Consider the following 21,875-nt stretch of genomic DNA (forward strand, 5'->3'; position numbering starts at 1 on the left):
TATCCTGCCCCCTCGCCTCTATATCCGTGCTGGGGTAACTCCGCCATGCCGACCTCCCGTCAGCAGGGGGCGCTCGAGGGAGCAAAAGCGCAGTGGGGATTGTCCTCGCTGCGCTTCCGCCGCCCTCCCTATATAAGCGGGAGGCGGGAGGCGGTGCGGCCTTTTCGGCGTGGCGCTCGGCGAGTGTGGAGCTCTTCCTTAGGGCTGTGGTCGTTGCGAAGGGCCGACTTTAAGGCCTCGCTGCCCGCCTGGCTGCTCCTCTGGGCCCTTCAGGCTGAGGGCACGATGCCTTTTACCGGGGAAATGCAGCTTTATATTGCTGGTTACTGCTGGCTCTGCCCGGCGTGGGCGCCATGCTGCACTAGGCCTCGGCTCCAGACCTTCCCGATATCTCTTCAGGCACATCCTTAGGTATGTCACGACTTGTATATTTTTACAATGCGTACAACAAAACACTAAAACATACATTGTTACTAGTTTATACAGGCATATAGTTAATTATTTTAACTTCTCCTCTTTGGATCCTTTATTACTCAGGTCTTATTTGTCCAGCACCAAAAATCAGTGGTTCTATTTCAGACAGCTGGACAGACAGGAGCTGCAGTCTTTGTACCTAATAACTTCTACCTAATAACTACAAATTGCTTCACTTATATAATGAGACCTAGAAATAAAATATTCTTATCTTATTCTAAATGCAGAAACAACATTTGATTCCCACACTTCCAGGGAAGGAGGGGGAAAGCAGGGCTGCAGCCTGGTCTGCTTTAAAGACTGGAATAATTGTAAGGAATCCGTTTAAAAAGCGATTATTTTCCCTAGCTTTTAACTTTTGGATTTTCTGAACTGATAGGAAGAGTTACAGTTTAGAAAGGGGTTACTTAGTGGGCTCAGCATCCATTGTTAATCACATTCTTTCTCTTTTTATGCCCTTATTAGCATAGGACGAAGGGCACAGTGAAAAAGATGTTCCTTCCTGGAAAGCCGAAGGTAAGCAGTGCTGAGCACAGAGCTGCTCCAATCTAAATGGGTTCGTTTCTGTTCTGTATTGATTCATTTGCTTCCTGCCACAGGCGTTGCAAAGGTGGCTGCTGTGACATCTTTGTGTCATTAGGTGGCAGAGATGGACAGGCTGTGTTCTACGCTCGTTTGCTCTGCAACTGGTGAGCACTCAGAGTGATTGATAGCCTGACATTGCTTAGATACAGGCTTGTTGTGTTGGGTTTCTTTATTTACCCTTAAGTATGAAATCAGGGTGTAGTACAATAGAAAGCTGTTGTGGATGTCCGGGTGCTGGGAGATGTGTGCTGGCAGCCCCAGTCCTATTTCCTGTCTGGAAGTAAAACACATGCATGTAATACACATCTTTCTAGATTCACCCTTCTTTAGGACCTTTCAATTACTTGGCATCATTAAAAAAGAAAATGGATAACCAGCTTTGATTTCATCAATGCTATGTGTATTATCTGCTCTTTTTCAGAGAGAGGCAGGTGGTGTGGCAGAAAGGTCTGAAGAGGTCTCAGAAACCTGAGGTGAGCAGTAGTGAATAGCAGCTCATGCATTACACAGATCCATGCCCCAGTCGTGTTGCAGATATGGCTGCAGTGCCATGTTTGTGTCATTAGGTGGCAGAAAGGAAAAGGCTGTGTCTGCTAATGCTCTGAAACCCGTGAGCACTCAGGAATGACTAGCGACCTGACAAATATTTCTACCTTTCTCTGTTTTTCTGTAGCATTAACCTTAAATTGTGCAGTGTGGGCAATTCTAGCTTGGTCTGGAAGCAGTTGGGTGTGATGTAGCATATGGGGAGAAAACTGCTTTCTTCTGCTATTATTTGTTAAATGCTGTCAGCAACTTCTTGCCTTCCAAGGGTGCTGAGTATGTGAAGAAGGTGCAGTCAGCATCTTCTGAAATGTCTTAAAAACTGTGCTTGCTTTTACAAGGAGAAAAATGAAGATACTTTTGTGCGGTTACATGTGAGGACAAGTCTGAGTTGTCGGTCAGTTTCCTTCAGATTTAAAAGGTAGGTAGTATGCCATTGCTTGGAAACGTGACTCAGACCTCAGTCTGTTACTAAAATGATTTTAATACAGAATGCTGCTGGAAACGTGTCATGAGTTTGTGGTGTGGTGAGATGGTGGTGGAGAGATACTGAAGAAATAAGGTTGTGAGTGCTCTGTCCTGTTCCTCAAGACAAGATGCAGCTTCCTTATTTGTGTTGCTGAGCTCCACCACAGCAGACAAAATGTGAAAATTCAATTGCACGTAATTGAACACCATTGGGCTATTTTGCTTGGTTTTGCTGTGTTTGTGCTAGCATGGTGACAAGGAAATGTGACCTTTAGGGCAGCTCAGGTACCAAAGTGCTGCAATGGTTTGGTGCATCACTGTCATTCCTTGCTTGATGTGGTCCGTGGGAGCATCTGCTGTGCTGGTGATGTTTCCTAAAGCAAGTGAGAAGCTCTCACTACACACAGCATTGTGAAACTGCGAGCCTTTGCAGTGACTAATAGCTTTTTGAAATCTGGCACTGCTAAATGTTGGAAAATGTCAGCATTAAATGGGCATTACAAGGGCCAGAGGTGTCGTTAGCCGAGCGGGTGTCTGCTGGCTGCAAAATGAGCCATTTAATTGGGAAAAGGCACTGCCTTCCAGTAGTGGTGGTGGAAAAGAATGCTAATAAGGTGGTTGGGAATATGGTTATGTGTAGAGGCATGCACTGTGATGCAACCCCTCCATTTAAGTTTCGTGGCTTCTTTTAACCCTGAAATGCGAGTTGTGTTTTTCCATCAGCACTCACATCAAAGGGCTGTACAGGGGATGAGTGCCTGGTGAGGCTCTTTAAGACCTTTACATGTAAAGCATAGCATGTCTTAAAATTTCCCTGTTGCCATTTGCTACTAACTGTATTCCCATGACTGAGCAGCAATCCCAGGCTGTGAATATTATGTAAAGGCATAGAACCCTCCTAAAGTAATCTGAATTTGAGTGCTTTCTGTCACTGTTTGGATCTGGTCTGCCCAGGTTCTCAGGCACTCAGATTTCCATTGTCTTGCAGTGATTTCAGTGAGTGTAGTTTGGTTGTTCTGGGTTGAAGTATGATTTCTTAGCTTTAATACTGTAGGATGGTGAAATAGCAGGAGTTTCCATGGTATGGGTTAATTCTCTTCTTAGTGTTGACACTACTGCTAACTTTTATGGGCTGTATTTATTTGACATTGTTGTCTAACATCCTGTGTGCTTTTGATTTTCAGATCTTGCTCAACTTCTAGAACTTCTAGCAAGCCTGGCTACAGGAAAAGAAATGGTTTGGCATTTCAAGATGCAGAAAACTTCCATCTTATTCATACATGGGTTCAAGCAAGCTGCAGCCAATGCGAGTGCATGTAATATTTCCTTCCTACAAGTAATCTTAGCTTGTGCTGTTTTCACACCCATGTTCTGAAGCACTTGTTTTGACCATGTTTACCACATGGCTAAGAACGGTTTATAAAGAACAGTGCTAAGTTCTGACCTGCCAGTCAGAATTGCTTTATAAACACCTTAGGATCTAGGATGTGTTTGTGGATATGAGAATTGTGATTCTTGTTTTTTTAACCTTAAACAATAAAGTTTGTAAGCTTGCTTCCTACCTCATTCCCCTTCTAGCACTTAAACCTTTTGCACTGCTAAAGCAGCAGCATCTGTTCATGTTGGGTTATCAGCCTTTCAGTGTTCTGGCTCTTGCTCCTTTTCCAGTTAATGTGGAAAGTTGGGAGGAGGCGTTACAATGTAAAATAGCTTTGCCTTGAGTCATTTCTCTTCCATGTTGTACTGCAGCTCGTAAACCATAATCACTTGTTTGAAAACACTTGTGCATTGTGTTAGTGATGATGAAACTTGGTGCTCTTGGGATGTGTGAGTCATAGGTAAGTCTGAATCCCAGGTGCCTGTCCAGTGCTGGTAATGGGGAATGCAGAATAATAACACGTTAACGTCCTGGGTTTTGTCAAAAGTCTTTTATTTGAATAAAGTGTCTGAGCTATTTCCCTTCAGTACATGGGCTGTCTTTTCCTGAACAATTTCTCATTGTAAATGCCTGAAGATGGTATTTATGGTGATGTAGGTAAGCAAGAAAAGAATACATGTTTTTGTCCATCTCTAGTTGCTTACCTGCTGCTTTATGTAATAGCTTTTGGGGAGGGGAGCAGTGGGGATGAAATGAAGTAGGAGTGCCATTTGTCAGAGCAGAGTTTAAGGTTTGGAATAGATGGAAGGGTGAAAAATGGCTTTCTTGTAAATGAGATTTGGTATGGTTGTTAGGTTTTTGTTGCTCATAGCAGAGGGAAATGATCTTGTCAGTGGAACTAGTTGCCATGGGACAACAGGCATGGAGCTGGGCATAGCTATGTGAAGCCTCACTGAAAGAACTCCAATCCTTGCCCTCCCTCCCCACCAAACAGCCTTTCCATGCTGGCACAGGGATCTGTCCCTGCATTTAGCAGCACAGTGCCTGGAGGTGGAGTATCACCACTGCATTATGGGTGGCTGGCTCCAACAGACTGAATGACTTGCAACCTTTCAAACACACAGGAATTGTACAAATGATCAGCCTTCCCACAGATGAATGATGCTGTGGAGCTGACTCCTTTGCAGGGAGCAAGCTGTGCTAGCTCCCTGCTAGATTTAGAGCGCTGTTGACACTGAAACATATCCTTCATAAATAATAGTGAGAGGTAATGATGATCCTATAGAACTAATAGAAGGAAATGCTGATATTTATCCTCCAAAGGGCCCATAATTTTGCAGCTGTGACACTGCAGATTACCTCCACAGACCATATATATACTGTTTAAATGTATTCTTTTTTTTCCCCCTCAGTGACTGTACTTCAGATATATGCTCCACTTTGCTAAGCAATTGTTGGCAGGAGCAGCAGCATACACTGCCAGCAGAAACAGTGCTGGGAACAGTGCTGGGAACCGAGCACGCTTGAGGTCATCTGCATAAACTCTTCCTCTCCTACCTGAAGGTTTTGAAAGGTTGCTGCAAGAGAGCATTGAAAGGAAACAGAGAGCAGGTAAAGAGCTGCAGTATTTACACAGCCAAGCAAATGTTACCTGCTGAGAGGTTCTCTGGAAATTCATTTGGATAATGGGTGAAGAAGTGGATTATTCTGGCATTAATCTTTAACCTCTGCAGTGGTGACCCAGCTTAGAGCATTAAACTGAAAGGTTGGCTTATCCTTGTGTGTGATTGAACGTTGTGGGAAGTAACACGTGGAGAATATATGGTAGCTGGTCAGAACCAATCTGGTTGTAGCCCTTAGGTTTCCTTTAAGCTCTTCTTGCCTTATGTGCTTCCAAACTTGGCACGTGAAGGGGAAATGGCCCGTGTACCTGCTGGCAGACAGTTTGACACTACAGGCAGAAGCAGCTGGGTGGAGATCCTCACCAAAGCCATCGTATCACTGTCATGGGTCAGGCACTTAAACAAAAAGCAGTGAAACAATTGCCAGGATTCTCTGCTGTGGAAAAGGCAGCTTATCCACTTCCTAAGCTGTGGCTGGATCTCATGGTAGATGATTCAGATGCTTAAGGAGGGACTTCCTGAATTGAAAATCTACCTTTTTTTCATCCTTCTTTTTAGATCACAAGAATGCTGGTACTTAAAAGGCTGTTGTTTTGCTATTGATGTAGTGGTGTGATTCACGTAAAAGCTCTTTATTTACTTCAGAGATGTTCATCAAAATAAGATGTGACAAGTACAGCATGAATGATTCATTCTCATCTTTTCTGCACTGCTTTCCTGTTAATCAAGAAGCAGATGCATCCAGCTGGGCTCTGCTTCCTTCTCTTTCCTCCTCCTTCCCCCAGACTTGTTCAGCCCGGCTTCACAGCTGTCAGTGCAGACAACCAACGATCCTGCTGGGTGGTGGAAGTCGAGATGTTTGGCTTTTCATGGAAGCAAAGGCGCTGCAGCTATGCTGAACTCCCTGGGTAGGGTGTATTTTTTCCTGCAGGGGAGAGGATGAGGAAGCAGGCCTTTGAGCCTTGGCTGAACTTTGGGATTTCAGATTCTAAACTCTGGACCCCATTAGGAATATTTGGTGTTGGATATCTTCTTCCAGAGCAAGGTCTTGAGGTTGTTCAGCACAAGAGAATGGTGCACTTCCATCTGGCTGGCCAAGCCGCTCAGGGTCATGCAAGTTCGGAGCTGCTTCTGCAGCTCCTCTTTCAAGTCAGGCGGTGCCCCATACAGCAAGTAGTCCTGCAGCAGCCCGCAGACCTTGGCCAGGTTGGGCTGCACCATGTCACTTTTGCACTGCTTCATGAGCTTGTCACAAGTGGCCATGCAGTCCTTCCCATAGGTGCAGTCCACGTTCTGCTCACAGTGACGCCCTTTGAGGAACCCTCTGATTGTCATCTCTGTCGCCACCTTCCTCAGGTTGACCATCTTGAAGTCGTATTTATCATTATAACCCACATTCCTAGAGCTGGTCTCGCAGATGTAGAAGTTCCCATAGGTCCCGTGGAATATCTCCTCCACAAACTCCAGCAGCCCAATGGTGATCTTGGCCCGTCGGGGCCAGGCTGGTGCAAACCACTGGTGGATGAGCTGGTGGGCAGCAGCAGGCAGCAGTGACTGCAGGAAGGCAGGGATGTCTGCTCCATAGAGGGAGTTGTGAGGGATCTTCTCCGTGATGTAGAGATCCCCGCAGTACCCGAGCAGCTTGGAAGTGTGTTCCTTCTCGTGCAAGGAGAGCATGAGAAGAAACTCATTGAGCTGAAGTAGCGCCCAAATGGATTTGGCCTCTGCTAAAGACACCTTCCCATCCCGGTTCACGTCTGCCATGGTGATGATTTGGCTCACCAAGGCTGGAAGAGAGGTCTGATCTCCAAGGTTGGACTGCAAAAGAGCAAGAAAAATGATGTCAGGCTCCTTCAGCTCCCTGTGGTTGGGCTCAGTGTTGGGAAACATGGAGAAGCGATGAGCTGTGAATGCACGGCCTGGGAGGGCAGCAGGTGCCGGGGGGACCCCCTGCAACTCACCTTGAGGAAGTTCAGCAGCATTTCTTTAAACTCATCCATCGATGTCCCTCGAGTCGGTTTGTCAAAGAGAACCACATCCCTCCTGGGCACGGAGTCCGGGTTCCCATCTGCCTTCAGGGCCTCTCCAATGCCGCATTTGATGATCACCTCTTTCTCCTTCCAGAGCCCAATGTAAACCTGCAGCAAAGGAGAAGGGAGCAAGGCCAGGACTGGTGTCAATCGAGGAGCAGCAGCATGGCTGGGGGCACAAGGACAGTTGCCAGGTCCTGTTTTTCAGCTCTTTCACCCATCCCCAGTGAGCAGAGACCTACCTGCTGGGTGGGAGAGGAGGACAGGCAGTGCTGGAAGCGGAGGCTGTGCTCCTCACACAGATCTTTGCATGTGGAGCCAGAAATGATTCCTTTCTTGTACTGGTCGCACTGGGGAGGGAAAGCAGAGAGTGGTTTCTCATGAATGCCATTGCATCCATGGTGAGCCTGTTTCCTCTGATTTCATGCAAACCTCATACAAGAGAAAACCCCTCTTTAAAAGGGGCGCATCTGATTGCAAAGCCACTGCCAAGCAACAGGCATCTCCAGCAGGAGCCGGGTGATGGTGAGGATGCGCGGAGGCTCTCAGCAGAGCAGCAGCCTGTGCTATGAGATGGGTTGGCCCCTGTTCATGCCATGGCTCTGGTCCACAGGCAGGGCAGCTCGCTCGGTGAGCTGGAAGCATCCAGGAGTGGGAGAGGCTGCAGCTCTGCAGTCAGCAGCGCGGGCTCAGCAGCCTCAGGCTGGAAACAGGCGCTACAGAAATTCACAGCATCTATTGCCTTTCATTATGGTTTGTTTTTTATTCAGTGTGGATAGGAATTAACCCTCAGACCTGCCTACACGGGCCACAGCTGGACACGGTGCCTTAAACACCAAGCTCAGAGCAGGAATTAGCACCCGAGACCCCACGGTCGGAGTCATGCAGAAAATCAAATTAAACGATTGCTGCTGTTGTTATGGCAATTCCTGCCTCCCTGCTCTGCAGAAGGGTTGATGAACAAGGTGTTTCCAGGCAGAGCCTCGCTGTTCTGCTCCCTCCCTGCCAGGCTGGGCAGACCTGCAGCAGTACTAAGGAGCTCTGCTTGGCCACCATCCCCAGCTGGGCTCCTGTGCAGGGTCTCCCTGGCCTGCTTCCCTCTGACATCTATTAGGTGAGTTTGCCATCGCCCTGCCAGAATTAAGGTCACCTCCCCAGCCTGCGAGCTCAGCGTGATGCTGGGGATGGAGCCAGCACAACGCAGCCCCAGCACTGCAACCACAGCTGCTCCCGGTGGCACAGCTCACCCTTTCCCCACGCCATCACTCACGATTATCATCCGGCAGACGTGGCCACGGCAGAGCTCAGAGTAGGATGAGTAATGCATGTAGGCCACCCAGCTGCCCACGAAGATGCCCAGCCACACCACCAGCAGGTACTTCACCTTGATGCCTGGAAGGCGGTTCTGCAAGGGAAGGAAGACACAGTGAGTGAACACAGTGGTGCTCAGCTCATCGGTGCTGTCAAGAATTGGACTTTTCCAAACAAATCCATTGATGGAACCTTCAGCCTTTTTTCTGTCTATTATGCAACTCCTGCTGCAAGTAGGTCACTTAAAATTCCCTAAAAGCAGAGATTACAGCCACTCCCCAGCAAAGCACTCTGCAAAACTTCAGTGCCCACCTGACCCTCCTTGCACCTCTCATGTGGGTGATGGACCATAATTGGGAATACTGAAGCATGAATGGACTCACAGTGCCCCCTGTGCCCATCAATCCCACCGCTAATTCACGCCTATTCCAAGAGAATCCTCCATGAGGGCTGGGTAAAAATAAAGGATGTCTGGATTTTCCCACAGGGCTGTGTTGCATCAAAGCCAAAGGCAGCCTGAAGCACTGGAGGCTGATACATTGTGAGACCCTCACAGCACAGCAGCCCCCACAGCCGTCAGCAGTGTGCACTGTACTGATGGAGAGGCACCTCTGGTCTGAACCAGCGGGTCTGGTTCCACTGCTGCTCCTGGATCTCTTCCCCAGCATGGAGTGACGAAGCCTTGGGCAGCTAAAACGCCCCTTTGGGCTCATTCAGATCAAGGATCCATCACGTTCCTGAGCAGACATGAGGTCAAGGCTAAAACCTGAGCACAGCATACGGGGTATTTCATTATCCATCAAAATGGTGGAAAGGAGCATGAAGGTTTGGGATGCACCGCAGTGAGGCTCCATTGGGTTCAGGGCACATTGTGGATCTTTGTCTGATGCTGCATTCCTCTCCCTTCCCCCCTCCCAGGACACAGGGGTGCCCTTCCCAGAGCCAGAGGGCATCTGTTACCCTGTCTTTAGTTTTAGGATGACTCCAAGGGATGTGGCAGTGATTTGGGTCCACAGCTGCCACCAAAGGCAATATGGACAGTGTCACCACCCCCGCGTGCCCTTGCCCCAATGCCACCAGCTTGGCCCTCCCTGCAAGACCCCAACCCCATGCAGCCACTCCTCAGGCCCTTGGACTTGGAGGGTGACAGAGCAGAGCCACAGATCTCAGCTCCCAACCAGTCCCAGCCCCTCAGTGCCCCCACCCCCCCCCCGGCCTCATGGGCTGAGGATGGAAAAGCAAATAAAAGAACAGGGAAAAAAAAAGCAAAGGGTGGAAGTCAGCCATGCTGCTGCACCGCTGTACATGTACGGGGAGTGGATGGGTGGGCGGATGGATGGACAGACGGATGCACACATCGACATGTTGGCGGTGCTGCGAGCTGCGCGTTATGCAACCAGCGTGGATGCTCGGTCCCCCGTCACTCCGGTCCCCATCCCATCGCTATCCTCAGCACCCGCACAGCGCTACGAAGCATCCCTTTGTGCGGGGATGGGCAGCACGGAGCCTCTCCCGACCCGAATCCCCCCCATATCCAGCCCCATATCCCGCCCCCCCCCCCCCCAAACCTCCCGGCCCGGATCAACCCCCGGGCGATACCTGCAGGCCCTTGGAAATGGGGCAGAACAGCACCAGGTGCACCAAGCGCCGGACCCTCCTCATGCTGCGGGCACCCCGCGGGCCTCAATCACCGGGGGGCATGGCTGCGGCCCCCGCCTCGCTCCGGGGGTCGGGGTAGGGGCGGGGGGCCGAGCCGCTCCGCCCGTCCACAGCCGCAGCGCTCTCGGCCCGGTTCGGCTCCGATCGGCTCGGCCCGGCTCGGCTCCGCCCGGCGCGGGGCGGTGCACGCAGCTCCGCCGCAGCTCGGGGGGGAGGAGAATTGGGGGCGGGGGGGGGGGAAGAAGCTGAGGATGCCCGGTGCCGTTGTTCGGCTGTGCCCGCTCATCAGCCGCCCCTCAGCCCCGCACTGACCCCGCTGCGTTCCGGGGGTGCCGCTCCCGATCCCGAGGAGCTGCGGAGCTCTGCGCGTAACGCTGCTGCGCCTTCTGAACGCCAAAGCCGAGCAGCAGCAGCAGCAGCAGCAGCGCTCCGAGTGTTGCGTTTGGGAAACCTCCAGCCAAACAGGGGCTGCTTTGTGCGGGAGAACGCGGCCGGATCAGCCTGTTCTGTGCGGGGCAGGAGCCGGGTGGACAGAGAGAGAAACAGGACGGGGAGCGCTCCGGGATGGCTCCGCACAAAGCTGCTTCTAAAGCTCCTCAGTCGCTATTCGTAGCTCCTCGCATTATCCACTTGTCCCTTTCTCTTCAGATCACCCCATTGGACTTCGGCTCCGGATGAGCCCCGAAAACACTTGGGGTGCTCGGCATCGTTGTGCGGGGATGGACGGCACCGCGTGGAGGCAATTAACGGCACATGGGGGGGCTGCCCAGGGTGGGCGCAGGGTGAGGGATGGGGCTGAACTGCTCTGAGTGTCGCTGCGATGGCCGGGGGTGGATCGTCCAAAGAATCTAATTAGGAACGAGCAGACCTTCGCCAGCTGTGATATGCCAAGTAATTAAGTGATTAGTATTGATTGCTGGGATGCTTAATGAGCAGTTAGAACCAAATGATTAATTAATTCAATCAAACGAGTGATAGCAATGCTGCAGGTGTTGGCTGGATCTTATGAGGGGGGGCAGTGGGACATCCCCATGGTGCCCACCCCCATCCATGTCCCAGGCTCATGGCTGAGGGTTCCAGGCTCTAATGCTCCTTCCTGTGCCCCCCACAAAGCTTTGGGGCCTCTCCCCCACACCATACAGCTGATTGGGCTCATTGGGGCTAATTGGTGTTGGTTTTATGCATCAAGGGATTAATAAGACCCTATGCAGCCCTGGGAGCTCTTCCAGTGCAGACAGCTGGCTGGAGAAGCCCTGGTGTCCTTTACGTATCAGATCAATTGGGATAGTTATAATCTAGTCCTTGATAAAGCTGAGAGCAGGTTTGCTGCCTTGCCAGCTCAAGGGGGGAAATAGCAAGCAGTGGGGAGGGGTGATGATGAACCCAGTGGTGCTGCTCCCAGCGATGGCTCCTGCAGGGAGCTGCACAGGGGCTGTTTGCCTCTGCATCTCACTGATGCTGTTCCATTGATCCTCTGTGACAGGTGGTGACTATGAGAGATTTTATATCCGGAGCCTTTAAGAGGCGTTAATTAATGAGAGGGGAAATGCAGAGAGGCAAAGTGTTATGTACCCCGTGTGGATTTGTTGTGGGTTTTGTTGGACTGGTTTTACTCAGGGCTGCCAGGATGGGAGCTCAGCTCCGGTACTTGGAGGCAATGGGAGCTGCTGCAGCTCTGCTGGGCTGTGGGAGGAGCTGGGGGAACCCGGCCCCATATACCCCATCATGCTGGGGCTGTGCTGGAGCTGTGGGTGCTGTGTGTGCTCAGAGCTGGGTCAGAGCATCCATGGGCTCAGCCCAAAGGCTCTCAGTTACAGAGAAGCTCTTCTGGTGGAGGAGGTGGGGATCCCAACAGAGAGCAGCTTCCCTCTCCTCCTGCATCTCACCTCACTCCCCCAGCCCCAGCAGCAGGCTGTTCCAGCGGCTGTTCCAGCTCTCCTGGGCCAATGCACAGCAGTAATTACCACGGCTCTCAGGGGGAATAGGATCTTCCCCTGAGCTGTAATTACAGCTGTACATCCACAGCAAAGAGCTCAAAGGGAGAGGGAGCAGAGGGAGCACAGAGCTTCCCTCTGGGTGCATGCACAGCAAGGGGTGCTGGCTGTGAGCAGCTCTGCTCTCACATAGGGATGACCCACTCACATTTTGCTCAGCACTTTGCCTGCTGCACACGTGGTGCAGCACTTTGCAGAACATCAGGTGCAGGGAGAGACTTCCAGCCTCTGAAATGCAGCAGGCAGATCTGACAGCGCCGTGTTTTTGCTGCCTCCTGCTCCCTGCATGGGCTGCCAGCAGCAGAACAGCAGCGCTGGGGGGGACAGGTGGGCTGCAAACCTTGACATGGTGGTGCACAGCTGCTCCCCTCGGCCTGGCCTTGGCCCTGCTGTGCTCTCAGGCCCACGGAGCTGTTTGCTTGCAGCTATGAAACATCCAAGTGTCCCTTAACCGAAGGGCCCTTAAAACCACATCTGGCTTCAGTTAGCATCAAGCAGATAGAGAAGTTACTTTCCCAATCATTATCTGTCGCTGGGTAAAGGTTACACAAGCAGAGCTTTCCTTCCCTCCTTATCTGATGTCCTTTTGCAATGTTCTTTTCTTTACCATCTCTCATTTCTAAAGACAGACTCTCTCCTGGTTATACTTTCTGGAGGCAGCCTGAGCTCAGCTGGATGGGACTCACTCCCTCCCCAACACGAGCCCGAGGGCTGAACTCAACGCTGTGATGCAGATACAATGAGGGTTCTTTGTGGCATGAGCAGGAATCATGAGACCGGCTCTGAGATGTCATTGCCTGGCAGCTGGGGGGAGTGCCAGCCCTGCTCTGCCATAGAGAGAAAGGGATTGTCTGTGGGTCAGATGCTACAGCTGCTGAGCCACCCCCGGGCTATCAGTGGGTCAGTTGCCCTGGGCTGTCAGTGGGTTTGCCCAGCCCATTGGTGCCTATGGAAGACCAGTGTCCCACCCTGGTGTCCCCATAAAGGCTCCCACATTATCACACGGGGACCCAAAGTCCTGACACCCAAACCCAAAGATCCCATGTTGTGCTAAGAGAGACCCCAGGACCCCCCTGTGACACCATAAGGAAACCCACAGACCCCACACTAATGCCATGGGATGCACTGGAGGTGTGGGAGGACCCCATACCAATGCGGGATACCAAAACCCTACATAATACCATGAGGGCACCTAAAAACAGCTAACAAGGGACCCCACATCGTGCCAGGAATGCCCTCCCCATAACACCACGAAGAAACCCGATATCACACTAGGAATGACCCTATGACCCTCAAGGACACCACGGGGATGCCCCAAAGCCCCCCCACCACGCCAAGAGGGGACCCTAAAACGTCGCACACAACATCCCGGGGTCTCCCCCCGCTCCAATCCCCATCACAGAGCTCCGAGCCTTAACCCCCCCCCCCTTCGCTCTCTCCCCGCCCCACGGAAGGCGGTGCGGCCAAACACGGGGCGGGGGGGGGTGTTGAGCTGAGCCCGGCGCACCGCCCACATAAGGCGGGGGCAGCTCACGCCGCTCCGTGTGACGGTGGGGGGAAGCGGGTTGTTAGCGGTGGGGTTGGGATCGGAGGGTCCCGGGGACGCGATATGGAGCTGGGTTGGCTGCTATGGGGCGCGGCGGTGCTGCTGTTGCTTCATCTCCTGATGGAGCTCAGCCCCGCTGTGAACTTCGTGCTGCGCGTCGGTTTTTACTACGTGTTGTGCATCGTCTGCTCCGGGCTCACCGCTCCCGTCTGTCTCCTCGTCAACGGCGGCCGCACCGTCAAGAATATGAGGTGGGTGGGTGGGGGGTGGAGGGGGAAATTGGGGTCCTCGCAGTGGGTGTGAGGGGGTGGCACGAAGCTGGGGGTATGGGGGATCCTATGGGAGGCTGAATGCTGCCTGAAGTGGGAACTGTTTCATGCTGGGAGGCGAGCTGGAGGACCACAGCATCCTTAGGCTAATTAGGGGCTCCTCCCTCCTGTCCATCAATAGGAGACGGAACCTCAGTGGGACTGTGAGATGCTGGGCCCCAAACAACGAAGGGCCACGCAGCAGCCATGGCTGTGCCCAGAGAGCTGCCAGGCGGCACATCGCGTCCTTACAGAAGGATGTGGGGCAGCCCCACGTGTGTTGATGGGCGTTGGGTCCCACCACCTGGGACCCCTCCTGGGGCAGCCCCACGTGTGGGCGGGTTTGTGGGTGATACAGGGGAATTCGGGCTGCTGTTGGTTTCCGGGCTGTGCTGTGTGTCCCCACTCTAAGCTGTGTGTGTAAGGAGGCTCCTTTATTTGGGGGGGGAATGGAGCCTTCCGCCTTCATGCATCCTCGTGGGTGAGAGGTGGGGCACAGCCGGACTTTGGCAGCTGCGGGGCCCGGGGAGGAGCGAGTGATGCTGGTAGGAAGTGCCCTGCCTTGTGCTTTGGGTGCTGCTGGGAGCTGCTCTGCCCCGCAGCCCGTGCTGAGCTCCCAGGGCAGGGTATCATCGCAAGGAGTTGACACCCAGCCTTGTAACCATGGGAGCGTGCGATGTCAGCTCTCTTTTCATCCCCAAAACTCCTGGAATCTGTATAACTTAGACAGAAAGGAACTTTTTTTTTATCAGGAAGAGGAGCTCCTTTAAATCCTCCTGTTGAATCTCAGAGCTGAGCTGGAGCCAGAACCACCCTTTTCTTGTAACTTAAGCCCATCATTTCCACTCGCTGGTTCCAGCTGCTGCTGCAGCTCCCAGACTCAGGGATCCTTATTGCTACAGCATCCCTGTGGGGTTGTTGTCCTGATGCTGGGGGGCAGGCAGTGATGCCATGTCAATGCTGGAGCAGGACGCCCTGTCCTTGCTGTGCTGGACCATGGCAGAGATGCCCTGCTCTGATAGCTGGATGTGTTTATCTAGTGGTGAAACCTCTTGCAAGAGCTTCCAACCCCACTAAGCAGCCTGCATGAATCCTTCACAACCAGAGGGTCCTAAAAAAGCCCCTGCAGAGCTGCTAGAGGGCACTTTACTCTCATTTATCCCCTTGCTCCCTGTGTCTGGTGGTCAGGACATTAGATTTACACCACACCAGGATCATCTTCCCCACAGGGAGCTGCTGGGGGGGGGCAGGAGCTGCCCAGCCCCGTGGTGACGTGGCTGCTCAGGGCTGCCCGTCGCCCAGATCCTCCTTGTTGCTCTCAGCTCTGCCCCTTCGCCTCTTTCAGTGGCAGCTCAGGCCACATCTTGTGCAAGGAAACGCTGGCTCTTCACTGGCAGGAGGAAGTTGGATGGTTTGCTCTTGACTAATGAGTAACCAGCCTCTCCCAGCCGCTTCCGAACAGCGTGACTGCTGGAGCAGCGACCTTGTTTTTGGTTGGCGGGCAGAAGGGAGGAGAAGTGGGATGTAGGTCAGTCTGGTGATGCAGCCTCTGCCATGCCCCCCCCCTTCCCCTCCAGGTCGGTGTCACCCCAGCTCTCCTTGCCTGCCCTGCCCCAGCTGTGCTGCCTCCCCCCTTTGAGGGGCTCTGGGTGCGGTCTGACCTTTGCAGCAGCAGGTTTTCGTGCCGGGGATTGATAGCAGTTGTGTCATGCAGTGGTGTAACCTGAGGGCACTGCCCTGCTCTGAACTCCACTGTTAGAGCCAGAAAGACGTGAGGGTCTGTGCATGGGGGGCAGGGATGGATGTTGCTTTGGTGCAGGTTTGTGGGTGGAGATGGGGATCATGTGGGAGAACAGCTGCTGCCAAGGCAGGATGAGGTGCCAGCATTTGCTCACCCGCTGCCCTGGGTGACTGATGCTTCCCAGGTGGGTGATGGTGGGTAACCATCCAGCAGGACCTGGTGGGGATGAATGGGACCTAATATTGATCCTCAGACCTATTCCTGCAGGGTGGAAAGCTCTCTGCTGTCAAGGAGGAGGTGCAGAGCATCCTTTAGAGGAAGAGAAGGGCATGGCAGCTTGCAGGTCTGCTTCAGAGCCGAGCTGTGGCTGCTCCTGGGGGCTTTGCTCACGTGCAGGCTCCTCCACCTCCCGTCCTGGCAAATGGCTGCTCCCTGCCCAAAATAGCCCCTCGTGTGCTGCCAGCTTCTGGCTGTGTCCTTTGACCCACTTGGAGGGTCCCCAGCTCCCACCTGTCCCAGTGCTGTGGGATCACAGCAGTTTGGTCGCTGTATGGGGCTGGCTGTGCCCAGCTGGGGTATCCAGGGCTGAGCTGAGCTGCTGGGGAAGAAAGATGGGAGATATGGGGGATGGAAATGAATGTCCCCGGGGGAGCTGAGCTGGCAGGAGGAAGCTCTTGGCTTGAAGCCTTCTCAGGTGATGCCACCCTGTACTGGTAGCCCTGCAAAGAAGAGCTGCAGTGAGCAGGATTAGCACAGCAATCCTGGGGCGAAGGGTGCAGGTTAATAAGCAGTGCTGGGGAGTGCCAGTTCCTGGAAAAGCTGTTTGAGCAGCTTGTGGGGCTGTGCTGACTGCAGCAGGAAAGCACCGGTACCACCCAGCCAGGTTTACAGCCCTCACACGGGGGGGGAAAAAGGAGCTGTGGATGGGTGGGACTGGCAGCAGGAGGAGCAATAACTGAGCAAGCTGTGTAATCAGCCTCCCTTCCTCCTGCACTGGATGGAGGGCTTCCAGTTTGCCTTCTGTTTCCAAATCCTTGTGAGCTGTGCTAGGCTGGGCTTGGCTCCTATGAAGTGCTTGTAGTGAGTCTGGTTGTGAGGGGATGCTGTCAGCCTGCAGGAAGCAGAGAGCTGTGGCTCTACTATCCCCTAAGTTACACTTTGCTTCTCCCAGGATCCCAGTGATGTTTGCACATCACACCAAGAGAGAACAGTGCTTCAGCTGCATGCTGAGCACCCTCAAGTACATGGGACTGGCATGTAGGTGAATGACAGACAGTGGAGGCTGTCACAGAGCTTTTCTTGTCTCCTTGCCCCCACTGCATCCCTGCCCTGCTGCTGACCTCTCTTCTCTTCTGTAGGATCATCAAAACCGTGGTCAAGTCATTCAAATATTTCTTCGGCCTGAGGTTTGAGGTGAAAGGACTGGAGAATTTTGAGGTGGAGGGCCCTGCCATCATTGTGTCCAACCACCAGAGCATGCTCGACATGATGGGTGAGGGAAAAAAGGGGGAGGGTGTGCTTCTCTTGGTCCCATCCAAGTGCAGGTGTTTGGGGAGGGGGTGGCTGCCGGGTCTCACCCTCTACCATCACATTAGGGCTGATGGAGATCCTGCCCGATGACTGTGTCCAGGTGGCCAAGAAGGAGCTGATGTACGCCGGCACAGTGGGGCTCATCATCTACCTCGGGGGTGTCATCTTCATCAACAGGAAGAGCACCAGCAGTGCCAAGATGGTGATGGCGGAGGTGGCCAAGACTATGACAGCTGATAACGTGAGTGGCATTGTGGCATTGCCTGGGGGGGGTGACATGGCAGTGCTGATGGTTGCTGGAGCAGAGCTTTATCTGTGTGCAGGTGAAGGTGTGGGTGTACCCAGAGGGCACGAGGAACTGCACGGGGGATTTGCTGCCATTCAAGAAAGGAGCATTTCATCTCGCTGTCCAGGCACAGGTAACGCTCTGCTTCCATGTGGGGACCCAAAAGCTGTTGCAATGACGTTGCAGACTGGCCATGCTGCGGTGTGGTTTGTTCTCAGGTGGAGCTCATAGATCACAGCTGTGCTTTTCAGCTCAGCCACCTTTAGGTGTCCTAAATGCTGCCCAGCAAGAGCAGAGAGCATCCTTTTCCTCCCCAACAGGAGGCTCTCACCAAGAACTTGCCTTGGGGATACTACAGCTGGCATTTAATTTCTTAATCCCCCATGTAGCAATAGCAGAGTGCTGATAATAGCAGCGTGCTGATCTGGGTTTATTGATGTTAGTGCTTTAGAGCATCACCTGAGCTTGCTCTTGGTGGAAGCAGCTGCCTCTTCCCAGACTGCCACAGGGGTTGCTCTTTTTAGATGCCTTCTCACCTCAATGTGGCAAAGTCAATGGGGGAGCAGCAAACAGCTCCTGGGCTCTGGAAAACTGGAGCTGTTGGTGCTCCTGAAGGAGCAGTGGCCCAACTGCAGCCAAGGGGGATTGCTGCCAGCTGAGACACCTGCTGTGTCCCATGGAGCCCAGGGAAGGCACATGCTGTGCCTCTGCTCTTTGGACTGGAATCATTGGAAGCCCAAGGGGAAATGTTCTCCTTGCACAGGGCATTGCAGCACGGATCCTGCAGGAGGGAGCGGGTGCCAACCTCCTTTGGGCTTGGCTGAGCCTGAAGGGAAGGATAGAGGAAATGCTGCCCACCTCTGCTTACATTGCTGCCGCTCCCTGTGAGTCACCAACGGCAGCTCATGTCTGTGTTACCAGCACCAAATTAAGGTGACTCTGGGCCTTGCCCTCCTGGCTCTGCCTCTACCTGCCTGAGCCTTCCTGGGAGCACTGATTGCAGCTGGTGTCACGCTCTGATGCTGAAGGCACAGTGGCTGCCCTGCCCTGGCTTTGTGCTTGTGCAGAAGACCTGTCACAACAGGCAGCTTCAGTGTGTTGTATGGGTCAGGAAGTATCACCCAGCCCCAGTGCTTCAAACATCCCATTGCTCCCCAGGGGCTGCTGACTGCCCTGCTGTAATTACTCCTCTTCCTCCCCAAGGTCCCAGTGATCCCCGTGGTCTATTCCTCCTTCACCACTTTCTACAACCCGAAGAAGAATCTGTTTACATCAGGTACGAAAAGAGCCTTTATAGCTCATCGGGGATGGAGAGATGCCATGTCTGCATGGGGATGTCGGAGGGAAGCAGGGCTGGGCTGAGCAGATACATAGAGGCAGTTCAGAGCACTTGGCAGCAGAGCTGGGCTGGATTAACTTGGGGAAGAATGTAATTAAAGTTGCCAGGGGGTGCTTTCATTAAGAACTAGGTGCCACCTCTCATAGCTGGCACAGCCTGAGTTGTTTGGAGAGGGATTGTGCTTGGGGGAAGAAGCAAGAGTGGTCTGAATTCTGGTCTATCACAGCAGGCTGTGTTAAAGCTCTTAGGTCTGTCAGTGTAAGTGCTGGCTTTGATTGGCTTTGAGCCACAGTGTATTGGTAATGCTGGGAGAAAGCCTTCCCTCTGCCTGCTGGCTTTGGAGGTAGGAGAGCAGGGCAGGAGCAGATTGAGGGAGCACCTGGTGCTGAGCTCTGTGTGCTCACCTCGGTCCTGCAGAGCTCAGATCAAGGGCAGCCTTTTCTGCTTCCCAGGTTGGAAGCATTGGGAAATGCTTTGCTCCTTGGGGCAGGGTGTGATTCTCAGGGCAATCTCTTGCTCTGTGGGCAATCCCTCTGTTTGCAGGGATGCCTGCAGGGATGGGTACCTGTGGGGCTGCAATGGCAGCTGTTCTGTAAGGGCAGAGAGCAGTGCTCATATGTGGGGAGGTTTCTCACCATGCTCCTCTTGCTCTCCCAGGCAAAATCAAGGTCGAGGTTCTCCCTCCGATAGAAACCAAAGGGCTGACATCAGACGACGTCTCCGACCTCACTGACAAATGCTTCAACATCATGAGGGAGACCCTTTTCAAGCTGTCCGGCCGCCCAGGTGATGGGAAGGATTCCTCCTAAGTGCTGCTCCAGCAGCGTCACCGTGTGGCGGTGACCGAAGGGACCCATCTGCTGCCAAACACCAAAGGAACATCTCTTCCTCTGCAGTGACTTGGAACTCTGGGGATGCCATGGACTGGCACACGAGGCGTGTGGAGCCAGCAGTGAGGCTCCCCCCCTCTGAGTGGATTTCTCTTAAGGATTCATTATCTTGCAATGAAACGTTTCATTTTTTTCCTCTGTGTTTCTCAGGCACCAAACATGCGCTACCAAAGGGCTCAATGTCCAGATCAGGTGAGTTCTCCGGCTCAGGCAGCTGCCCATGGGGCAGTGAGGAGGTCCTGGCAGGAGGTTGGGCTCTACCCCATGTGAGTGTTCCTGCTGGCTGTCAGGTGCTGCCCCAGATGAGGAGCCACCAGGCAGCAGCGTGTCCCTGCACAACCTTGATGCTGAGAATTGGGTCAAGATCATGAAGATCCAAACTCTGTCTGCCCAGCAGCACAGCCCTGTGCTCAGTGCATCCCTAGGCAGAGCACTGAGGCCTTTACCTGAGAGATGCCCTTGAATCTCAGCAGCATCTTGTGCTGGGGCTCTGCATTGCCCAAGCATTCTGAAGCCAAGCCTTCCCCTTTGAGGAAAGCTCCTATAGGGTCAATAACTGAGCTGAAAAGGGGAACGTGTGGGGCCAGTCAGCCTTGAGCCCTTCCTAAGGCTCAGCTTCTCATTAAAACAAGTGCTCTCCCCCATTGAAGGGTGCAGCAGTGCAGAGGGAAGCTGTCATCTCACCAAGTGCTTGCTGCTTGGGTGGGTTTGGCTGTGCTGTTTGTTCAAGCTCCTTGCAGCAATCATCGTGGTGCCTGGGGTACATTATGCAGATGCTAAGGGCTCTGTCATGCTCATCTTGTCATGGTCAGCACTGGCCGAAAGATGGTGCCTGTCCCATGTCTTTGTGCTGATCTCAGCTGAGCTGCTGCTCTGCAGGAGCTGCAAAACTTGTTGGGGAGCCTGCAGGGTGTGTGAGCTGAGTCTGTAATGGGAAGAGATTCAGCTTTCACCCTGGGGAAAATGGGCTTCATCCCTGTTCGAGGAGTTTGGATAAAGGGCTTTCTGAGCAGATGGGCAGTGCTCCTGGAGCCCTTGCTGTTGCTCTCTGCGAAGAGCAGGGCTGGCTCAGGTCTGTGATTCCTGGGCTCAGAGAGGCTTGAGAGCTCTTGCTAATGCAGCAGGGAGCACCACGAGATGAGCCTGGGTACAGCGTAGCCGGCTTCTATGTGGCTGCATTGCTCTAAATAGTCTCACAGGGCATTTTGAGGGGTAAAAACTCACCTGGGCAAGGCACAGCCAGCAGATCCCGAGGCAGGGAGCCCTTGGGCTGAATTCTGCAAAGCTGGGGCTTTATCCTGGTGTCTTTATGGTACTGTCTCAGGGGTCAGACCTGCCAAGGGAACGGGTCGGGGTGGGAGGATGGAAACCCAACCAGCACTTTGTAAGAATGGCAGCAAAATGGCTGTTATGGAGGTGAAACCCAGGAGTGCTCTATGGGAGCAACTCATGCAGCACCTGGGAGAAAGAAGCAGTGCCTCTGTGTGCAGTTGTCTACTGTTTTAATCAGGTTGAGAATAATATATTTTGCTTAAAAAGAAAAAAAAAAAAAGTATGTTTTTGATTATTTAAATGAAGGAGACTCCTGGTTTTATGTGGGAGGAGAACTGCTGCGGGAGGAAGAGCCCATAAGCAAAGTGGGGCCATGGAGGGAGCTCCATCCCTCCAGTAATGAGCCTGCAACCTCTGTGCACAGCAGGAGGCTTTGGTTTAGTGCAACTCTGCAGCATGGCTGCACCCACAGAGCTCCTCCTGCAACTGTGGTTGTAGCAAAGTGTTGTACTGGATTGTTCATGTCTACTACACCTGCAACCTTGGCTTGAGCAAACAGAGCTGGGGAGGTTGGTATGGACTGCCAAGGCAGCATCGGTTGGGTGGGGGAATAACAGCCACCTTGACAGCTGGTGCTGTGCCAGTGTAAACAAGTGGGCTTTGTCCGGACCCTGTCTGCAGAGCAGGTGTGCGGGGGACTTGGCCTCACCCTGTTGGCACAGCTGAGCAACGCAGGTTTGTCCCTGTCTGTACTGTGCTGATGATGGGAGTGTCACAGGGAAAGGTTCTGCATTAAAGCAATAAAACCAGGCTCTGTGCCTTCAGGCCTGTGTAAAAGCAGGTTGATTACTGCCCTACAGGGCTAAGGAAAAGCCAAACAAAACCAAGCACCACACGAA

At 53.0% G+C, this 21,875-nt stretch overlaps 2 protein-coding genes, 1 long non-coding RNA gene and 2 other non-coding genes across 6 annotated transcripts; 4 read left to right on the plus strand and 1 right to left on the minus strand.

Annotated features, from left to right (window-relative positions):
• The first annotated feature begins 156 nt into the window (after nucleotides 1-156).
• Nucleotides 157-4,034, plus strand: LOC107321855. Of its 2 annotated transcripts, XR_001558696.2 has the most exons (5): nucleotides 157-411; nucleotides 940-990; nucleotides 1,483-1,532; nucleotides 1,944-2,023; nucleotides 3,255-4,034. It is a non-coding gene; the product is annotated as an uncharacterized LOC107321855 (long non-coding RNA). The 2 variants fall into 2 exon arrangements; XR_004309098.1 differs by lacking the exon at nucleotides 1,944-2,023.
• On the plus strand, nucleotides 1,064-1,196 carry LOC116654191. Its single transcript, XR_004309175.1, has one exon. It is a non-coding gene; the product is annotated as a small nucleolar RNA SNORA17 (small nucleolar RNA).
• On the plus strand, nucleotides 1,573-1,703 carry LOC116654192. Its single transcript, XR_004309176.1, has one exon. It is a non-coding gene; the product is annotated as a small nucleolar RNA SNORA17 (small nucleolar RNA).
• On the minus strand, nucleotides 3,563-10,229 carry DIPK1B (divergent protein kinase domain 1B). The gene is made up of 5 exons (XM_015879265.2): nucleotides 10,011-10,229; nucleotides 8,371-8,505; nucleotides 7,343-7,450; nucleotides 7,032-7,208; nucleotides 3,563-6,888 (listed from the first exon to the last, which is right to left on the minus strand). Exons 1-5 carry the CDS (start codon nucleotides 10,071-10,073, stop codon nucleotides 6,076-6,078), a joined length of 1,296 nt encoding a protein of 431 aa, XP_015734751.1. The 5' UTR covers nucleotides 10,074-10,229; the 3' UTR covers nucleotides 3,563-6,075.
• A 3,365-nt stretch (nucleotides 10,230-13,594) lies between these two features.
• On the plus strand, nucleotides 13,595-21,786 carry AGPAT2 (1-acylglycerol-3-phosphate O-acyltransferase 2). Its single transcript, XM_015879343.2, has 6 exons — nucleotides 13,595-13,861; nucleotides 17,018-17,151; nucleotides 17,255-17,430; nucleotides 17,513-17,608; nucleotides 18,679-18,751; nucleotides 19,472-21,786. Exons 1-6 carry the CDS (start codon nucleotides 13,674-13,676, stop codon nucleotides 19,621-19,623), a joined length of 819 nt encoding a protein of 272 aa, XP_015734829.1. The 5' UTR covers nucleotides 13,595-13,673; the 3' UTR covers nucleotides 19,624-21,786.
• Nucleotides 21,787-21,875: the final 89 nt, after the last annotated feature.

This window comes from Coturnix japonica, chromosome 17 (assembly GCF_001577835.2).
Source record: "Coturnix japonica isolate 7356 chromosome 17, Coturnix japonica 2.1, whole genome shotgun sequence".
NCBI lineage: Eukaryota > Metazoa > Chordata > Aves > Galliformes > Phasianidae > Coturnix > Coturnix japonica.